Source organism: Rhineura floridana, chromosome 18 (genome assembly GCF_030035675.1).
Source record: "Rhineura floridana isolate rRhiFlo1 chromosome 18, rRhiFlo1.hap2, whole genome shotgun sequence".
Classification (NCBI taxonomy): Eukaryota; Metazoa; Chordata; class Lepidosauria; order Squamata; family Rhineuridae; genus Rhineura; species Rhineura floridana.
The window spans coordinates 7,179,151-7,198,336 of record NC_084497.1 but is presented as its reverse complement, the minus strand read 5'-3'; the positions used below and the strand labels follow the sequence as shown (position 1 = coordinate 7,198,336).

At 47.6% G+C, this 19,186-nt stretch overlaps 1 protein-coding gene across 7 annotated transcripts in view; it reads right to left on the bottom strand.

The window, feature by feature from the left end:
* The window catches only part of ATP8B3 (ATPase phospholipid transporting 8B3), a 71,238-nt gene that overhangs the window by 20,595 nt on the left and 31,457 nt on the right, over positions 1–19,186 (bottom strand). For all 7 annotated transcript variants that reach the window (XM_061601635.1, XM_061601637.1, XM_061601641.1 and 4 more), the window contains 7 exons: positions 18,560–18,753; positions 16,932–17,140; positions 15,135–15,166; positions 13,299–13,455; positions 2,903–3,091; positions 1,475–1,587; positions 732–896 (listed from right to left, as the gene is read on the bottom strand). In XM_061601635.1, coding sequence (XP_061457619.1) covers positions 732–896; positions 1,475–1,587; positions 2,903–3,091; positions 13,299–13,455; positions 15,135–15,166; positions 16,932–17,140; positions 18,560–18,753 — 1,059 coding nt within the window. The remainder of the gene's footprint in view (positions 1–731; positions 897–1,474; positions 1,588–2,902; positions 3,092–13,298; positions 13,456–15,134; positions 15,167–16,931; positions 17,141–18,559; positions 18,754–19,186) is intronic.

The following is a 19,186-nucleotide window of genomic DNA, read 5'->3' as shown; positions in this document are numbered from 1 at the left end:
AACTATGGGTGCAGAGCACAGCTATCAGGGATAGCAGCCATTGATAGCCTTATCCTCCATGAACTTATCTAATCCTCTTTTAAAGCCATCCAGGTTGATGCCCATCACCACCTCTTGCGGGAGCAAATTCCATAGTTGAACTTTGCACTGTGTGAAGAAGTGCTTTTTCTCTGTTCTGGATCTTCCAGCTTCATTGGATGGCCACGAGTTCCAGTGTTATGAGAGAGGAGTACACATAAACATACATACATAGTCCTATCCCACCCTATTTTCTAGTACATTGTTTAGGTTGCTTTTCACTGTTTTTAATTATGTGTTTTAAGGTTGTTGTCACCTGCCCTGGGACCTTTGGGTGAAAAGTGGGTAATAAAATCTAATTCTAATAATAATAATAATAAAAAGGTTGGCAGTTGAAAGGATAAAGAAACTTCACGTTTATTACTACAAAGAGGTAAAGTCATACCTGCTGAAGCAGCCATGCGGCTTCTACTCAGTGAGCCATGACTGAGAACAAAAACAGGAAGAGAAAGGAGGGAGGGGAGGAGCAAAGCCTACAAAAGCCACAAACATTTTAGAGGAGGAATCATCAGAAGGAAGAATAGACTGCCTTCCTGCCTATCACCTTCCCACTGGTTCAGGTCACTTGTAACATGTGTCAGTGCTGTACTTCCAACAGTGAGCAGGTTTCTTGAAACATTGTTGACTCCGTCCCGGCTAAAACAAGCTCTTACTTTGAGATCCTGCTCAATCTCCTCGTACACCTTGTCCAGTTGTTGCTCACGATCCTGCAACAGGACGCTGGCAGCGTGGTGCTTCTTACTCCACGCGTTGAACTCCTTCTCATCCATCTCTTTGGTCGCCAGGCACAAAGTCCTGAGGGTCTCAGCAGCAAAACTCTGGAAGAGAGTAAAAGAACCGGCTGCTGCAGAGATGACGTTGCAACAAACATGAGAACCTAAGGAGAACCCTGCTGGTTCAGACCAACGGATTGTTGGACTCCAACTCCCAGCAGCCTCAGCCAGCATTTTATTTTATTTTATTTTATTTATATTCCACCTTTCCTCTGAGGAGCTCAAGCTGGCGTGCACGGTTCTCTCCCCATCTCCATTTTACCCTGCACAACAACCCTGCGAGGGTGGTTGGGCCGAGAGACTGTGACCGGCCCCAACGTCCCCGACAAAGCTTCATGGCTAAGTGGGGGATTTGAACTCAGGTCTCCCAAGCCCTAATAGGCCAACACTCTATCCATGACACCACCCTGGCCAATGGTCAGGAATGATGGGAAACATCTGGAAGGCCTGCAGATTCCTCACTTCTGGTTTCGGGAACATTTCGGTGGCCACATCTTGCTTTCCCTCAGATCAGACCACATTTCAGGCGCCTCTTCCCCCATCTGCACAGTCACCCACGCAAGACTCTCTCTCCTGTTCTGATCTTCCACCCTTCTTGTGTTTAACCTCCATGCAAGACTTACGTCCAGCGCCTTGACGGTGCATCCTTCCATAGCCCGGTCGCTGTGGAGTCTCTCCAGGATTATGGTGTCGGCCCCTTTGGTGTAAAGCTTGATACGGCCTTCGGGGTCTCGCACTGGATTCGGGAGAGTGGTGTGGAGAGAACAACACTCTTCAGTTACAAAAATGGAGCTCATCCCATCAGCTCTGCTGAAAGACGAGCTCCACCAGGCACCTCCTGCCCCTGGACCATTTCTATGACAGCCGGTCACGATCAGAACGACTCTTTAAGAGCTGGTGCCTGAGCTGGCTTTATTCCTCTTCCCTCCCTGCCCCTCTTTCCTTGTGTGTCGTGCTATTTAGATTATAAGACTGCAGGCAGGGACTGTCTTGTGTTAACTGATTGTATGTAAGCGACTCAGGGAGTAGGTACAAATGCAATAGGAACAATCTCTGTATACCAGTGATATGGATGTGGTGGCTCTCCAGGTATTGCTGGACCAGGGGTGTAGTCCAGGGTCTCTGGGGGTCTTAGACCCCTTACTTTTTTTGGAGCAGGTTCCCTATTTCTCTAGCTTCCTATGAGAAAATCCGCATGAAAGGGGAGTGTGTAAGCCACTGGGAAGAGTCCTCTAACATGCTTCCTTGTCCTTTCCTCCTGATTGGAGCCAATCAGAGCAAAAGGAGATGTGTCAGCCACTGAGAAGACTCTTCTCAGTAGCTAACACTCTCCCCCTTTCATGGTTATAAGCTCCTGTGGATTCTGTTGTGGGAGAAGGCATTGACAAGGATCTCATTTTCAGCTCAGCAGCAAAAGGGGTGGTGGTGATTGTGATTAACATGAAGGCACCCCTCACAACTGAATTTGCCACTACACTACTGTGCTGGACTCCAACTGACAACTGGCTATGCTGGCTGAAGCTAATGGGAACTGGAGTCCAGCAACACCTGGAGGGACAAAGGGTTCCCCATCCTTGATTTAAGAAGAGGCATTCCCTGCTCTCAGGAAGGAATGCTTCTTCTAAATAGAGGCATTCTTCCACCTCTTATTATTTTAAGAAAGTTAATATCTATTCCTGGCAGCCTGGACTCCTTTGGGAGGAAGGGTGAGGTTTAAATTTAATAAATAAAATAAAAAGACTCCAACCCCCATCAGCTCCAGTAGCCAGCATGACCAATGGTCAGGGATGATAAAGAGAGTTAGAGCCCAACAACATCTGGAGGGCCACAGAGGTCCCCTCATCTAAGAAGCAGAGTTTCTTACTGCACGTGAGAGATGGAGGGATGCCTATATTTAGAAAAGGCATCAGATCCTGATGTTCTTCATCACCAGCAACGTGAAGTTCCCCCGCCCACCTAACTCTTCAAAACAATTTTTTTCAGAATTGAATTCTGACATTTTCAACATCTGTCCCAGAAAGCTTCTGGCTCTTGGGTCCACAAACACTCACCCAGGACGGACATCCTTTTGCGGACACTGTTAAAGTCCAGCAACGCCAACACTCTGTACGTCCTCTCAACACCCAGCTCGCTGATGGTGACTGTATCTTGTGTCCGCGAGAGGAAGACATAGCCCAGGTTCCTGGCGGCTGTCACCAGGGCTTCTTCATCTGGAGAAGCTGCTTGGTAAACCAGCTGATCTAAGAGAGAGTTCGGGTGAGAGGAGGATCATCACCACTAGAGAATGGATGGACCTGTCCGTTCCATGTCTCTCCCTTTCTCATCTTTCCCATCTGAAATTCAATCCTCCACATGTCTGCGACAATCTGCGGATTCCCCCCCCCCTTTAAAAAGCCCTCACGGAAATTCATCAGCATTTTTGCACAGATGCCTCCAGAGAAACCATCTTTTGCACGCAGCTTTCAACAAATGCCCATGTTTAGGCCAGCAATTTCTCCTAACGCAAGGCATTTGTCTGTGTTTTCGGGAAGAAATTTGTTGCCAAGGAAAGGGCAAATTTGATCGATTGGGTCCAGATTGGACATAGGAGCATCAGAAGAACCTTTCGGTAGCTGGGTCATGCCACAGGCCAGCATCCTGTTCTCCCAGTGGCCAATCAGATACCTCCAGGCAACCCAGAGGCAGGGTAGAAAGGAAAGATCCCCTCTGTCACTGATGCTCATAAGAACATCAGAATAGCCCTGCTAGATCAGACCAGCAGGTCCATCTAGTCTCCCGATGTTAAAGACGCAAGAAGAGCCTCCCGGATAAGGACAAAGGGAGCCCATCTAGTTCAACATCCTGTTCTCGTAGCGGCCAACTGGATGACCCAGTGAGAAGCCCACAAGCTGGACCTGAGAACTAGAGAAACTCTCCCCTCCTGTGATTCCCAGCAACTGGAATTCAGAGGGAGGCTGCCTCCGACAATGTATTCAGCAAAATAATCGTGGCTGCAGTGTAGCTGGTAAGAGGGCAGATCTAAAATTTTAACAGCTGTCAAAACACCATCTTTACCCTTAGCGCAAACCCAACTTCTCAAGCTGCCTTACAGAAATGCTGGCAAGTGCAATTGGTGGGGACGCGAGATAGGGCCTTCTCGGTGGCTGCTTCCAGGTTCTGGAACTCCCTTCCTAGGGAAGCACTAATGGCCCCCTCCTTGCCATCCTTCCGTCGGCAAGTAAAGACTTTTTTATTCCGACAGGCTTTTGGGACAGAAGGTGTTTAGGATTGGGCTTTACAAGGCTTGTTTTATTGTTTTATATTATTATTTGTATTATTTTAAATTGTTTCTAGGTTTTTAAGTGCCTTTCACGGTTTTAAGGTTGTGCATAGTTTAATTGTATTTTAATTGTATGTTTTTCTATGTTTTTAACTGCATGTAGTTCTATTTGTAAGCCGCCCTGAGTTCCAGTTTGGAAAAAGGGCAGGGTAAAAATAAAGTTTCAATTTCAATTTCAAGTTAAACACTTGCCTACCCCCTCATGCTTCCATCTTTTTTAAAAAATTAAGCAAAAGCATTACATTTATGCACTCATCCTTTACCTTTAAAGCCTTTTCTTGTAAAAAAAAAGTTGCAAAAGTGCTCCAGGGATTAACGTGTGTGTGTGTGTTGGTGATGGCATAGGTACATGCCAATAGGCCCTCTCCAGAGCTGGCTTCACTCTGATTCATACTGAATGGCTTTGAAAAAGGATTAGACAAATCCATGGAGAATAAGGTTATCAGTGGCTACTAGCCACGATGGCTCTGTTCTCCTTCCACTGTTGGAGCATGCTTTCCAACACCAGTTGCTGGGGAAAGCTCAGGTCCTGCTTGTCGGCTTCCCATTGGGGCATCTGGTTGGCCGTGGTGAGAGCAGGAGGCTGGACTAGATGGCCACCCTTTGGCCTGGCCCAGCAGGCACTTCTTATGTTCTTGTGGAACCCCACCAAAATCTTACAGAGCTGATTTGTCAGAGCTGGCTCCAGGGCAGCAAAACCTTTGCACCATTCCAGCTTCTCTGAAAAAGTTGCATCTGTTTCCATCCTAAGACAGGGGTTGGGAACCTAAATCCTCTCTATCTGGCCTTCAAGGATCTCCTTAGGCCTTCCCATTGCCTGAGGCCACTTCTAGGCCAGCATCCGCATTCTCACAGTGACCAACCAGACACCCCTGCGATAGCTTGCAAGCAAGACATAAGTGCAACAGCAGCCCTCCTGCCCAGCATTCCTCTGCAACCTGCATTGAGCAGGGGGTTGGACTTGATGGCCTTATAGGCCCCTTCCAACTCTACTGTTCTATGAGCCTGGATTGCCACTCCTCCATGCCAGGCAGCCACTCCTCCACGGAGCGAAGGTCATTGGCTCCAACTGGAGTGGCCTGTTGATCGGACAAGACCAGACAATGCCATAAATTAAAAGCAAATGAAGGTGAGGCCTGGTCTGCCGTTACGAAAATGCTGCATGTCGACGGCTGACATCCCAGAACAAACAGGGAGATTAAACTCCCTCTGAGCCTGATAGGTTTGCTATTTGGGGAAGAACTCGAAACTGGGTCCTCACGTGTCGAAAGGGGAGACTCACAGTAGCCATTGGGCCGGTGCAGACCTGGCTGATCTCCATTGCGCCAGTCTCTTTCGTCTGGTTGGGAAGAGTAGCCTGAGAAGGTCATGCTTTTCAGGCAAGCGGGAGAGAGCCTTTTCGGTTGTGGCTCCCAGGCTTCAGAATTCCCTGCCTTAGGAAGCCTGCTCTCCTCCTTCCCTGCTGGTTTTCCGGAAACTTGTGAAAACTATCTTGTTCTGGAGAGCCTTTGGGAGGGACTGACGGGTCTGCCTGACACTGTTCTTATGCTTTTGATCTTTATCTTTTGAGTCCTTTTGGTATCATTCTCCTATATATGAATGCACATATATACATGTATGTATGTTTGCATATATGTATATATCTGCACATTGCATTTTATGTATAACTGCATTCTATGTATTTTAATTTACTGTAATGTTTTGTGTTTTTATTGTGTACAATTTTACTATGTATGTGTGCGATTTTATTGTAAGCCGCCCTGAGTGCCCTATTGTAGGGTAGAAGGGCGGGATAGAAATATTTTAAACAAACAAACAAACAAATAAATAAATAAATAAATACTGTCATTCTCTAAGTCCTGGGGCAGGCCCGGCAAAGCCCTGGTCTCTTTTGTACTTCCTGAGCAAATGGTTGCTGTCACACAGAGGAAGGCTGAGATCTCGATCATCCCAGAGTGCAGGACATGGAAGAATGGGCTCAAGTTGCAGGAAGCCAGATTTCGACTGAACATCAGGAAAAACTTCTTAACAGTTAGAGCCATATGACAATGGAACCAATGACCTAGAGAGGTAGTGGGCTCTCCGACACTGGAGGCCTTCAAGAGGCAGCTGGACAGCCATCTGTCAGGAATGCTTTGATTTGGATTCCTGCATTGCGCAGGGGGTTGGACTTGATGGACTTATAGGCCCCTTCCAACTCTACTATTCTATGATTCTATGAAGCAAGGGCCCCTTTAAACTGAAGAAGGCTGCCCCCAGCAGAGGCAGGGCTAGCCCCTGCAGTCTGCACCAAAGCCCTATTTAGATGTGAGTCTCTTGCTGAAGCAACATTTCAGCTGGCTCACGGGAAGCAGAGCTCTCCAGGGTGCTACCTAGAACTTGAACTTTGCCTACTGGAAGTGGTCCTTTGCCTTGCATCGCTTTGCCTTACTGGGAATGGTCTTTTGCTTTTATGTATGTATTTATAAATCCACATAACGAACAGGTCTAGTTGCCACTGACAGCATTATCCTCCATATTGTGTCTGGGTTGACCATTGCTTGCCATTGACAAAGCTACAACAGAAGCCCTTTATACTTAACATTTCAGTTGCCTTTGGAGTTTGGAAGAAAGAGAGGCTGTGCTTTCTGCTGAACATTGTGCACGATGATAGAAAAGCAATGAAGTCAATGACAGATTTGCCATGGTTCTTTGGGGGCGGGGAAACCAGAAACAAAAGTACAGTATGCACTTAGAATTTTCTCTTCAGAACAAAACAATTCCACTCTCCGTTGCTGCTGTCAGTTATCCTGCTCAATCCCACCTCATTATTGAGGCGTTGCCCTGCATTTTTCTCATAGTGCAAAGGGATTAGTTAGGCAAGGAAAAGATCTGGTTTCTTGGGCTGATTCCAGTTTTAAAACTTTTTTCTTTAATTCCCCCACTCTCATATCAAGTAGAAGGCCAATGTGGCGTGGTTTCAGTCCAGCGTGGTACGGGTGTTGTCACAGACAGGCCAGAATAACAAAACAGACGTCAGAGAAGCTGAAACAACAACCAAGAAGAGCCAGCTTTCCTTCAGTGAGATGGACTTCCTCAAGAAGGTTTCTAATCGTCACCATAGGCTGCATTCACAGAAGTATAGTTTCCAAATCGCGTGAAGTATTGGTTCCCCTCTATTCGGCACTGGTTAGACCTCATCGTGAGTGCTGGATCCAGTTCTGGACACTGCACTTCAAGAAGAATGCAGACAAACTGGAACAGGTTCCAAGGAGGGCAACAAGGATGATCAGGGCACTGGAAACAAAGCCCTGTGAGGAGAGACTGAAAGAACTGGGCATGTTTAGCCTGGAGAAGAGAAGACTGGGAGAAGATATGATAGTACTGTTCAAGTCCTGGAAAGGTTGTCACACAGAGGAGGGCCAGGATCTCTTCTCAATCGTTCCAGAGTGCAGGAATAATGAGCTCAAGTTGGAGGAAGCCAGATTTCTGCTGAACATCAGGGAAAACTTCCTAACAGTTTGAGTGGTACAACAATGGAACCCATAACCTGGTGAGGTGACAGACTTTCCAGTCCTGGAGGCCTTCAAGAGACACATGGACAGCCACCTCTTGGATACGCTGCAAGTTGGATTCCTGCACTGAGCTGTGGGGTTGGACTCGATGGACTGATGAGCCCCTTCCAACTCTACTATTCTGTGATTCTTTGTGCCCATGTAAGACTTTGGATACTCTCCACTTGGTATGAACAGCTAATTACATCCCATTTCAGTCCTACTAGCATTCAGTCCTATGTTTCCATTGTATGAATCTTGTATGCGATTCTGTGCACACCAGTAAAATGTGCACTCTGTAGGCACATCTTTAAGAAAAAGATGATTTCTGTGTGCATTTGTTTGAGCACCAAAAATGCACTGCAAACCTGGAGAAGTGTATCATCCATCTGTACATTCCTGCAGCAATTTGCAGAATTAAAACAATCATTAGGATTTTAGTGCAAAGTTCTCCTAATAAACACATTGTTTTAAGCAATCTACACCTTTTCTGAAAGCAATTTTCCCAAACGCAATACATTTATGTATATTACTTTCATCACTATGTGCATTTCAGGTACACTCTCCCCTAAAACATGCATTTGTGTTTGCATTCCTTGGCTGGAGGGCTGCGCTGCAAAATTCAGAGAAGTACACATTTCAAACGAGTGCTATGTTCCAGGTTGTGTACTGCTTGGGTAAGGGCAAATCAGGTTGTTTCTCCTTGCCATGCAAATGAAAATGGAATCTCTTCCCTGTCCCCTGGCTGGCATTTGCAGAAACAAAGCAAAGCAAAAACGTTTACATCCTGGTGCGGTCATCTCAGAAAGACAGGCACCATGCAAGCAATCAAAGGGAAAAGCTGTGGACCCCATGGAAGCATGTGGGACAAGAGTTCTTCTGCGGAGGAGCTTCCAGAGACATAATGTACCTCTTCCACCTTCCATGTAGTCATCAGAACTTTCTTGATGGACATCGTCTGCTCATGTCCTTGTGACAGACGGCAAATTAAACAAGTTTTTTTTTTTAGAAACCTGCAGGTTTAAGGGAAGCGGCCCACTCAGTGCTACATTTTTGGAGAATGGCCCTCAGTCACCACCATTCAGGTGGGTTGACCCTAGAGACAGAAAAACTGTCCATTTTGCTACTCTTGGTTGCTCTTAAATTCAGCTCTCATTACTGTAGCAATTTGTGATTCCCCCCCTCAAAAATCCTCATGAAAATTCTTCAGCATTTTAGTGCTAATTGCGCCTAATAAACACCTTTTTGTTGGCTGCTTTGACGAATGCACACAGTTTTGCAAGCCATTTCTTGTCATATAATGCATGTGTGTATGTTATTTTCACTCCTACTTTCATTTTCCCCTGACGTACACATTTGTGGTTGGCGAACTGCATCACAAAATTCAAATAAGTGCCTTTGTTCTCATCATAGAATCATAGAAGAGTAGAGTTGGAAGGGGCCTATAAGGCCATCAAGTCCAACCCCCTGCGCAATGCAGGAATCCAAATCAAAGCATTCCCGACAGGTGGCTGTCCAGTTTCCTCTTGAAGGCCTCCAGTGTTGGAGAGCCCACCCCCTCTCTAGGTCATTGGTTCCATTGTCGTACGGCTCTAACAATTAGGAAGTTTTTCCTGATGTTCAGTCGAAATCTGGCTTCCTGCAACTTGAGCCCATTCTTCCATGTCCTGCACTCTGGGATGATTGAGAAGAGATCCCGGCCCACCTCTGTGTGGCAACCTTTCTGTCTCTGTCTCCTTGTTCCATCTTTTCCCTGCACAATGGCTTAAGGATGCCTCCTATAAGCCTGATGGAAAAGCAAGATCTATCAGACCGCTAATGCTTTGAACCCTTCCGTCTTAAGCACAGGTTGTGAATATGTCTAAATAAAAACCATATTTCCTATAAGACACCACAGTCTCTGCTGACCTTTATTCCAAGGAAACCAAACCCTGGGTAAGCACAAGAACCCCTAGAAGTCATAGAATCATAGAACAGTAGAGTTGGAAGGGGCCTGTAAGGCCATCAAGTCCAACTCCCTGCCCAATGCAGGAATCCAAATCAAAGCATTCCCGACAGATGGCTGTCCAGCTGCATCTTGAATGCCTCCGGTGTCGGAGAGCATCTTTAGGTCATCAGTTCCATTGTCGTATGGCTCTATTCATATGTCATATTGTTCCGGAAAGTGCAGATCTGATAGATTCAACTTGAAATGCAAACTGAATCAAATTTCTGGCCCATTCCTAGTTGGCACACATCCCTGTGGCTTCTCAAACTGCTAGCAAGCATGCCTTCCTAAATGCATTTTTAAACACAGTGTGCATTTTACAGATCTGGTCGCCTCACTTCAGAAGGGGATGTCGCAGAGCTGGAGAGGGTTCAGAAAAGGGCAACCTAAATGCTCCTATACTTGAGGCCATGTGTCCAGCCAGTTTCTGATACGCACAACAGCCGAGGATTGGTAGACGGGGAGGGGGAGTGGCAGTCATCTATCGGGAATCTTTGGTTTTCGCCAGACCCCCTCTCCATGAGACCAAGTTTGTTGATTGCATGTACTGGAGGTTGGGTCCAAAGGGCAGCTTAGGGATTCTGCTTGTGTACCGTCCTCCCCGCTGCACAGCAGACTCCCTGACCGAGGTGCTCGAGGTGGTCTCGGGCATGCGGGTGCTTTCCCCCAACTTATTGGTTGTGGGGGATTTTAATGTACACACTGAGACTGCACTCATGGGAGCCCCTCGGGATTTCATTGAAACCATGACTTCATGGGATCTGCACCTTAGTAATATAGGGCCCACCCATGTAGCCGGTCATGTGATTGACCTTGTGTTTGTCTCGGGAGGGGAGGGAAGTGCTCTGAAAATGGGGGCTGTTTCTTCTAACCCTGTGTTACGGTCAGATCACTATCTGGTGAATATAGACTTCTCGATGCCACACACCCTCCGCAGGGGACAAGGACCTATTAGGATGGTCTGCCCCAGACGCCTGATGGAACCTCAGGGATTCCTGAATGCACTGGGTGATTTGGAGCTGACTGAAGGTCGCCCGGTTGAAACCCTGGTGATGGAGTGGAATAGGGAGATCACTGGGACTTTGGATAGGGTGGCTCCAAAACGTCCTCTCCCCCTGAACAGAACTCAGACAGCACCTTGGTATACACCATGGTTGCGGGGTCTGAGACAGGAGGTGAGACGACTTGAGCGCCGATGGCGGAAATCTCGCACTGAAGACGATCGGACACTGGTTAGAGCAGCGATAACTGCCTACCAAGTGGCAACAAAGACAGCAAAGAAGGATTTCTTTGCTGCCTCTATTGCATCAGCAGAGTGCTGTCCCAGGAGATTGTTCCAAGTGGTCCGAAGTCTGGTTGGTCCAGTGTCTCCGGAACCCATGGAGCAATCAAAAATCTCCTGTGATAATTTTGCTAAACACTTTGCTGGTAAAATTGAGCGTCTGAAGAGCATGATTCCATCCACCGTGGATACAGGAAGTGGGCCAGAGTCGGCCAGTTGCATTCCGGTCCGATGGGATCGGTTTCAGCCTCTTCCCTCTGAGGAAGTGGACAAGGTGCTCAGTACTGTGAAGCCAACCACCTGTCTGTTTGATCCTTGCCCTTCATGGCTCATAATGAGAGAGACTGAGCAAAGGGATCAAGGCAGTGGTAAATGCATCCTTGAAAGAGGGTGCTATGACATCAGCCCTCAAGGAGGCGGTGATAAAGCCCATCTTAAAGAAACCCTCCTTGGATCCCCAAGAGTTGAACAACTTCCGCCCAGTCTCTAACCTACCATTCTTGGGCAAGGTGATTGACCGAGTGGTGGCCAAACAGTTACAGACACACTTGGAGGAAACGGATTATTTAGATCCATTCCAATCGGGCTTCAGGACTGGGCATGGAACTGAAACAGCTTTGGTCGCTCTGGTAGATGATATGAGGAGGGCGTTGGATAGGGGAGAATATACCTTCCTCGTCCTCCTGGATCTCTCAGCGGCTTTTGATACCGTCGACCACGGTATCCTTTTGGATCGCCTGGGGGGATTGGGAGTAGGGGGCACTGTTCTACAGTGGTTCCATTCCTATCTCTCAGGCAGGTACCAACGAATAGCTTTGGGAGATGAGGTTTCAGACCCTTGACCCCTTAACTGTGGAGTGCCACAGGGTTCTATCCTCTCTCCCATGCTGTTCAATATCTATGTGAAACCGCTGGGGGCTATCATCAGGAGTTTTGGGCTGAAGTGTCACCAATATGCGGATGACACTCAGCTCTATCTCTCATTTAAATCTTCACCAGAGTTGGCTGTGGATACCATGTCCAAGTGCCTGGAGTCCGTAAGTGGTTGGATGGGAGAGAACAGACTGAAGCTGAATGCCGATAAGACCGAGGTGTTACTTGTGGGAGACAGAGGAAGGTTGGGTATTACAGACCTGATACTTAATGGGGTGAGATTACCCCTGAAGGACCAGGTCCACAGCCTCGGGGTCATTCTTGACTCCCAGCTGTCCATGGAGGCTCAGGTTTCGGCGGTGAGTCGGGCAGCTTGGTATCAATTACATCTGATACAGAGGCTGCGACCCTACCTCCCTGTTCATCTGCTCCCACAGGTGATACATGCCCTGGTCTCCTCTCGCTTAGACTACTGTAATGCGCTCTACGTGGGGTTACCCTTGAAAACGGTCCGGAAATTACAGCTGGTACAGAATGCGGCGGCGCGCTTGATCAAGCACAGCCGTCGCTGTGATCACATCACTCCAGTATTAATAGATCTTCACTGGTTACCAGTTGTTTACCGGGCCCGATTCAAGGTGTTGGTGTTGACCTTTAAAACCCTATACGGTTTCGGCCCAGTTTATCTGAAGGAGCACCTCCAGAATCACCAAATATGCCGCCTCACAAGATCAGCCTCTCAAGACCTTCTCTCGGTCCCACCAGCTAAAACAGCTAGGCTGGTGCAGACCAGAGAGAGGGCATTTTCGGTTGTGGCCCCCACCCTCTGGAATTCCCTTCCGTATGATCTCCGATATGCTCCCTCCCTGATAGGTTTTCGTCGAGCCTTAAAAACCTGGCTATTCAGGATTAATTTTATGATGTTTTAACTGGAAATTGGTTTTAAATTGTTAGGACTGTAGATTGTTTTTGTATATTGTATATTATGTATAGCTTTTAGCTAGTGTAAGTCGCCTAGAGTGTCCACTAACCTGGACAGATAGGCGACCAATAAATAAAATTATTATTATTAAATGGTTACAAGGTTGGACCAACTCCCTTATGGGGAAAGCTTAGAACATTTGGGCCGCCTTTTTAGTTTGAAGAAAAGGCAAGTGAGAGCCAGTGGTATGGAGGTGTACAAATGATGCGAGGTGCATCTTCACATAAGCAGAGTCAAATGATGGAATTCGCTCCCACAAGAGACCACCAGAAACAGGGTGTGACCGGGGAGGGGTGTGGCTTGGGGAAAGAGGGTGTGACCAGGGAGGGGTGTGGCTTGGGGAAAGAGGGTGTGGCCAGGGAGGGGGTGTACCCTGGGAAGAGTTCCAAAGGGCCTGGAGTTCTATAGCTTTATCCGAGGCCAACTCCTGAGACAAAAGTAAAGGAGAGAAAATAAATGCCCCCCACTCACTCTGCTTCTCCTCTACCATGACGGTGTGGCAGAGGGCCAGGAGGCGCATGAACTCCTTCACCACGGGGTCCTCATCCTGCCGGATGGTGTCCAGGAGCAACTGGTCGTAGAACTCCTCCTTGCCATCCAAGTACTTGCTCCAGTTCAGATCAGCACCCTTGGGGGAGCAGACCAAAAATGTGGTCAGAGATTAATGGCAAGGCACAACCACTCGGGATCTGCTCTGCTCTTTTGGTATCCACCCATCAGAAAAAGTAGCATGAGCGAGGTGAATGCGCGTTCATCTTTAGTGACTACTCCAATGGTGGCTAAGCTGCAGCCCCCCTGGATGTTGGACCCCAGTTCCCATCATCCCTGACCATTGGCTGTGCTGACTGGGGAGGATGGAAGTGGACGTCTAACAGCCATAGTTGTCCCCAGCCTGATGCAAGAAGAGGCATTCCTTTCTCTCTGCAGGGGATGCTTCTTCTAAATAGAGACATTCCTAAGTCTCTTGCATACAGTACAGAAAGGTACTTCGTAGAGCAGGGATGAGGGACCTATGGGGCCCTCTGGATGTTGGTGGACTTCAACTTCCATCACCCAACGCTGGCTGATGTGGCTAATGGGAGTTGGAGTCCAAGCATACCTGGAGATCCACAGCTAGGTTGGTGGGGACTAGAGAGAGGGCATTTTCAGTGGCGGCCCCCACTCTCTGGAACTCCCTCCCGTTCGATCTTCGCCATGCCCCTTCCCTGCATACATTTTGCCGAGCCTTAAAAACTTGGCTCTTTGGACAGGCCTTCGGGATTTCCGGGGTGGGCTAATTTTTCTGTGATTGCTTTATAATTATTCATTGATTGCCCTAAATGATTTTATACTGCTGCACTAGTGTTGACTGCATTGTATTCTATTTTGTATTATATTGTATTTTATTGAATTTTAATGTGTACGTCGCCTAGAGTGGCTTTGGCCAGATAGGCAACACAAAAATTAAATTTATTATTATTATTATTATTATTATTATTATTATTATTATTATTATTAGAGACTGCCCCGATATATCAAAATCCACCAGGCTCCACCCCTAACCTGAAAATCTCATTCTGAAGCACCTTTTTTTAAAAAAACAAAGTTGGTAATGTTTGCAAGGCCAGTTTGGTCAGCATTCAGATTATCATCGTTGTCAAATTCTGTCTGACAAGGTGCACAGTTTTTGCATGTGCAGCGCAGCGCAGTCCCCGGGGGTAAAATTAACCCCACTGCAGTCAAAAGCTTTTTGAGAAGATTCTTTCAATTGTATGATCACAGTGGTAAAAGAAGACTTTCCCTTTGGCTTTGTAGAAGCCCAGTGGATCCCTGGGTCTCAGGTGCTCTGACCCCCCTCATGTGATCACTATGGCCTGGTTAGCACATAATGCTACGTCATGGTTTGTTTCTCCAAAATTAGGGTTCTTCTCCAGTTGCTCTTGCCTCATTCCTTTTTAGTTTGGTAAGCTTCTGAGATGCAGTGATCAAACAAACCATGGTTAAACCAAACTGTGGTTCCACAAACCATGGTCAACCTTGTAGTCAAACAATCCATGGTTTATCCAACCTGTGATCAAGCAAACCATGGTGAAGCCAAACTGTAGTCAAATAAACCATGGTTAAGCCAAGCTATCATCCAACGAACTATGGTAAATTATGGTTTGTTGACAGTAAACAATCCATAGTTAAGCTGCTGGGCTTGCACATAATGCTAAACCTTAGTTTAATGGACCACAGTATAATAAACCATAGTTTAGTGTTGTGTGTACGAACCAGGCCTGTGTCTTAAGGAACCCATGTAAACTCCAGCAAGAATATGCAACATACCATCGATTTGTCTTGTGTCTTGATCTGCGATCCTGTAAATATTTTCAAATAGGAGGGCAAAAAATATTAATGACACACTCTTGAGAAGTTAGTCACATTTTCACATTGAAAAGTCTTATAAAACAAAAGGAAATTAATTACTTTGCTTTTTCCTTTTTCTTTGGTCGAATTTCTTGCTTTGTTTTAATAAAACAATGGGCGGTACTCATTTAAGTCCTACTTGGAATAAACCCATTGAAATCAATGGCCCTAAGATGGCGACACGTATTTATTTCAATGGGTTTATTGCAGGTATGACTGGCACTGGACACAACCTAATGGGTCTACTCTAAGTAGGGCATACATTGGATACAACCCAATGGATCCCGTCTTAACCATAGAACCAAGTCAAACGAAGCAAGCGATAAATGTGCCCAAAAGTTTGGTTTGCAGACAGTGGAAGACTGTAAAGGGGCCATGCCTGTGTCTAACAATCAAGCACTTGGGGGCAGGGGCGTGGCTCAGTGGGAGAGTGCTTGCTTGGCATGCGGAAGGCCACAGGTTCAATCCCCGGCGTCTCCAGTTAGCGTAGACCACCGTTCTTCAGCCTCGGGTCCTCAGATATTGCTGGACAACAGCGTCCCTCATCCTTGGCCGCTGGCGAAGCTAGCTAGGGTTGATGGGACCCAAAGGCTAAAGATCCTTTAAAATACTTGAATTTAAAAGAGGCCAATAAAGTGCCTAGAATGGAAGATCAGGGTTAAAGTGCCCCATCGCAGCAAGGACCCATATGCCACAATGGCTAGGGGCAGGCATCGGCACGGACTACTGGCCAGAGCAGCTTCTGCCCACTTGCGTGCCTCAGATATGTTTCGGAGACAGAGGATTCTCTCCCTCTCTCAGAATGCCAGAAGCCAATGGGGTCATCCAATGAAGCTGAATGTTGGGACTTTCCCCAGGCCACACCCCCTCCTGAGCCACACCTCCTCTTCCCAGGCCACACCCCCTCCTGAACCACACCTCCTCTTCCCAGGCCACACCTCCTCTCCCTAGGCCATACCCCTCACCCACCCAGCTTCACACCCTCCTTGAGTTTATGTGCCTGGCTGGGATGTGTCCTTGAACTCTGATTCTGCCTTGGGCTTGCCCAAGGGTGTAGTCCTCCAGGATCTCAGTGGGTCTGAGACCCTTTACTTTTTTAGGAGCAGGGGGTCTCAGCAGGTTCCCTATGTCTCCAGCATCCAACGAGCCAATTCTCATGAAAGGGGAGCATGTTGGACACTTAGAAGAGTCTTCTAACCTGCTTCCTTGTCCTTTCCTGCTGATTGGAGCCCCTCAGAGTGAAAGGAGCTGTCGGCCACTGAGAAGACTCCCCTCAGTAGCAAATGCACTCCCCTTTCATGATAATTGGCTCCTAGGGACATCTGTTGCTATGGGCGAAGGCATTAACAACAACCGCATTCTCAACCCAGCAGCAAAATAAAATAAAATGAAAAAGATAGGAGCGGATGTGGCTGTGACTAGCATGCAGGGACCTTGCACTTCTGAATTTGCCACTACACTACGGTGCATGTCTGCGTGGAGGATAGAGAAGGTTTGTGTGTGAATGTGTGTCCAAACGAGCCTTCTGTGCAAAGGTAACATTTTCATTGCTCCGCCCACTCTTGCATCCGGCCCCGCCCACCACAGGCATGCGGCCCCTGGAAGCTTGCCCAGAAGGGAAGGGGGCCCTCAGGCTGAAAAGGCTGCCCCACACCCAGCCTATGGGCAGGGGGCAATGAATGTTCAGGGCCCAGTGAGTCCCCAGTTGGATATTACCATATATTTTCCCATTGATGCAACATTTCTTGAAGGTCATGATGTTCTGCGTCAAGGTGCCCGTCTTGTCTGAAAAGACATACTGGATCTGCCCAAGCTGGTCATTGAGGCTCGTACTCCGGGCTTTGGCCGGCATGTCTTTCGGCGCATAGTACATTTCCATGTCCCAGTTAATGAAACAGCTGTTGACCAGGTAGATGAATTCAAACCTGGGGGGGGCGGAACGCATGGCAGCAATCATCATAAGAGCAAAGACAACTTTAGAAACCCCCTCCTGTCGGCAGTAAAGCACCAATGCATGTTACCAGCGACTTGAATCCAGGGCTGTGGAGATGGAGTCGGAGTCGGAAGAAATGTACTGACTCCGACTCCAGCTTCAAAATAGATTTTGATTGACAAATTTTTAAAAATATAAATTCACAATGTCAAAGACGCTTCCCGTGAAGTCAGCTGTAGTTGAGCATTTCACCATAACTCAAGATGGAAAACATTTTGTGTGTCAGTGTATGACGCAGGACCCAGATGAAGACAAATGCTGTGATGCCAAGATCAGCGCATATTCAGGCAGCGATAAAAATGCTCCTACGAGAGCTTCCAATTTAAAAAGACATTTACAGCCCTTTCCAAGGCTGTGGAGTTGGAAGCAATTTTGGGTGGAATCGGACAGTAGAAAAACAGAGGAGTCGGAGTCGAAGGTTTGGCATACTGACTCCACAGCCCTGCTGAATCAGTGGGTTGGGGGGGCAATAGACAGAAAGGCAATCTATTCTTCTCTCTGCTGATTCCTCCTCTAACGTGTTTGTTGTTTTTGCAGGGTTTGCTCCTCCCCTTCTACTCTTCTTGTCTTTGTTAGCTGGTGGTGGCTCTCTGCTTCACCATGCATGACATTACCCCTTTGTAGTAATAAATCTTAAAGCTCTGCATGCTTTCAACTACCAGTCTTAACAGGCCAGTTATTTCTGCATTCTGCTGCAATGTATATATAGATATAGATACAGAGATGCTATTGCAGCAGAGCATAGAAATAACTGGTCTGTTAAGTCTGTTAGTTGAAAGAATAAAGAAAAGTAAGGTTTATTACTACAAAGAAGTAAAGTCATACATGGCTGAAGCAGCCATGCAACTTCCACTCAGGGAGCCATGACCAACGAACTGAAGAAGAAAGTCAGGAAGAGAAGGGAGGGAGGGGTGGAGCAAAGCCTGCAAAAGCAACAAACCCTTTAGAGGAGGAGTCAGCAGAGGAAAGAATAGGTTGCCTTTCTGTCTATTGCCCCCCCCCGGTTCAGGTCACTTGTAATATGCAGTGGAGAATAGCGCCTCTCCCTCTTGCCTTATATCTCAGGTTCCACAAATGCTAGAAACTTACTCTTAAAAAGAAGAAGGAAGCTGGGGATCTGGTTTATCAGGGGCGGGAGGAACGGACACAGTTGTCCAACGGGAGGAGTTTCTTTTTAAAACCACTGACCTGCTACAGTTATCTGTTGCACAAGCCCCCCCTCACTTCTGGTCTCTGGGAACACTGCCACGATTGGCTAGCAGGAGTAATGAGTTCATCTGGCCCCTGGGTCCAGAACTGAAACACTGCCCCCCTGTGGTCTGGGGAGGAGGAGAGGGAGCTTGGAACGTACGTGATGAGCATGGACATGGGGATGACCAGGCTCAGGAGGATGAGGAATCCCCAGAAGGCGAAAAAGGCGTACTCGGCCGGGCTCATCTTGTTGTAGAAAGCAGAGAGGTAGCCGTGCTCCTGCTGAAACTTGCCGGCCCAGACTCCGGAGCCAATAGCGAGGCTGAACGAGATCAGGAAGAGAGACACCGCGATCTACGGAGACCGGTAAGGAAAGGTCAGGTGTTAGAAGGCGAGGCGCCCCACTCTGCCCCAGCCTTCCCTAACCTGCTGCCCTCCAGATGCTGCCGGATTCCCTCTTCCACATAGAGGCCCTCCTCCATCTCTACAGCGGGGAAACGCTACTTCTCAGTTCAGGGATGGGGCACATCTGCGGCCCTCCAGATATTGCCAGCTGTGATGGCTCAGAGAGGTGGGAGCAGAGCTTGGAAAAGTTACTTTTCTGAACTACAACTCCCATCAGCCCAATCCAGTGGCCATGCTGGCTGGGACTGATGGGAATTGTAGTTCAAAAAAGTAACGTTTCCAAGCTCTGAGTGTGTGCAGAACAGCCTTCCCCAACCTGGTGCCCTCCAAGCGTGTTGGACTGGGCTGTCCAGGACCTCCAGCAGCCATGGTCAGGGAAGGT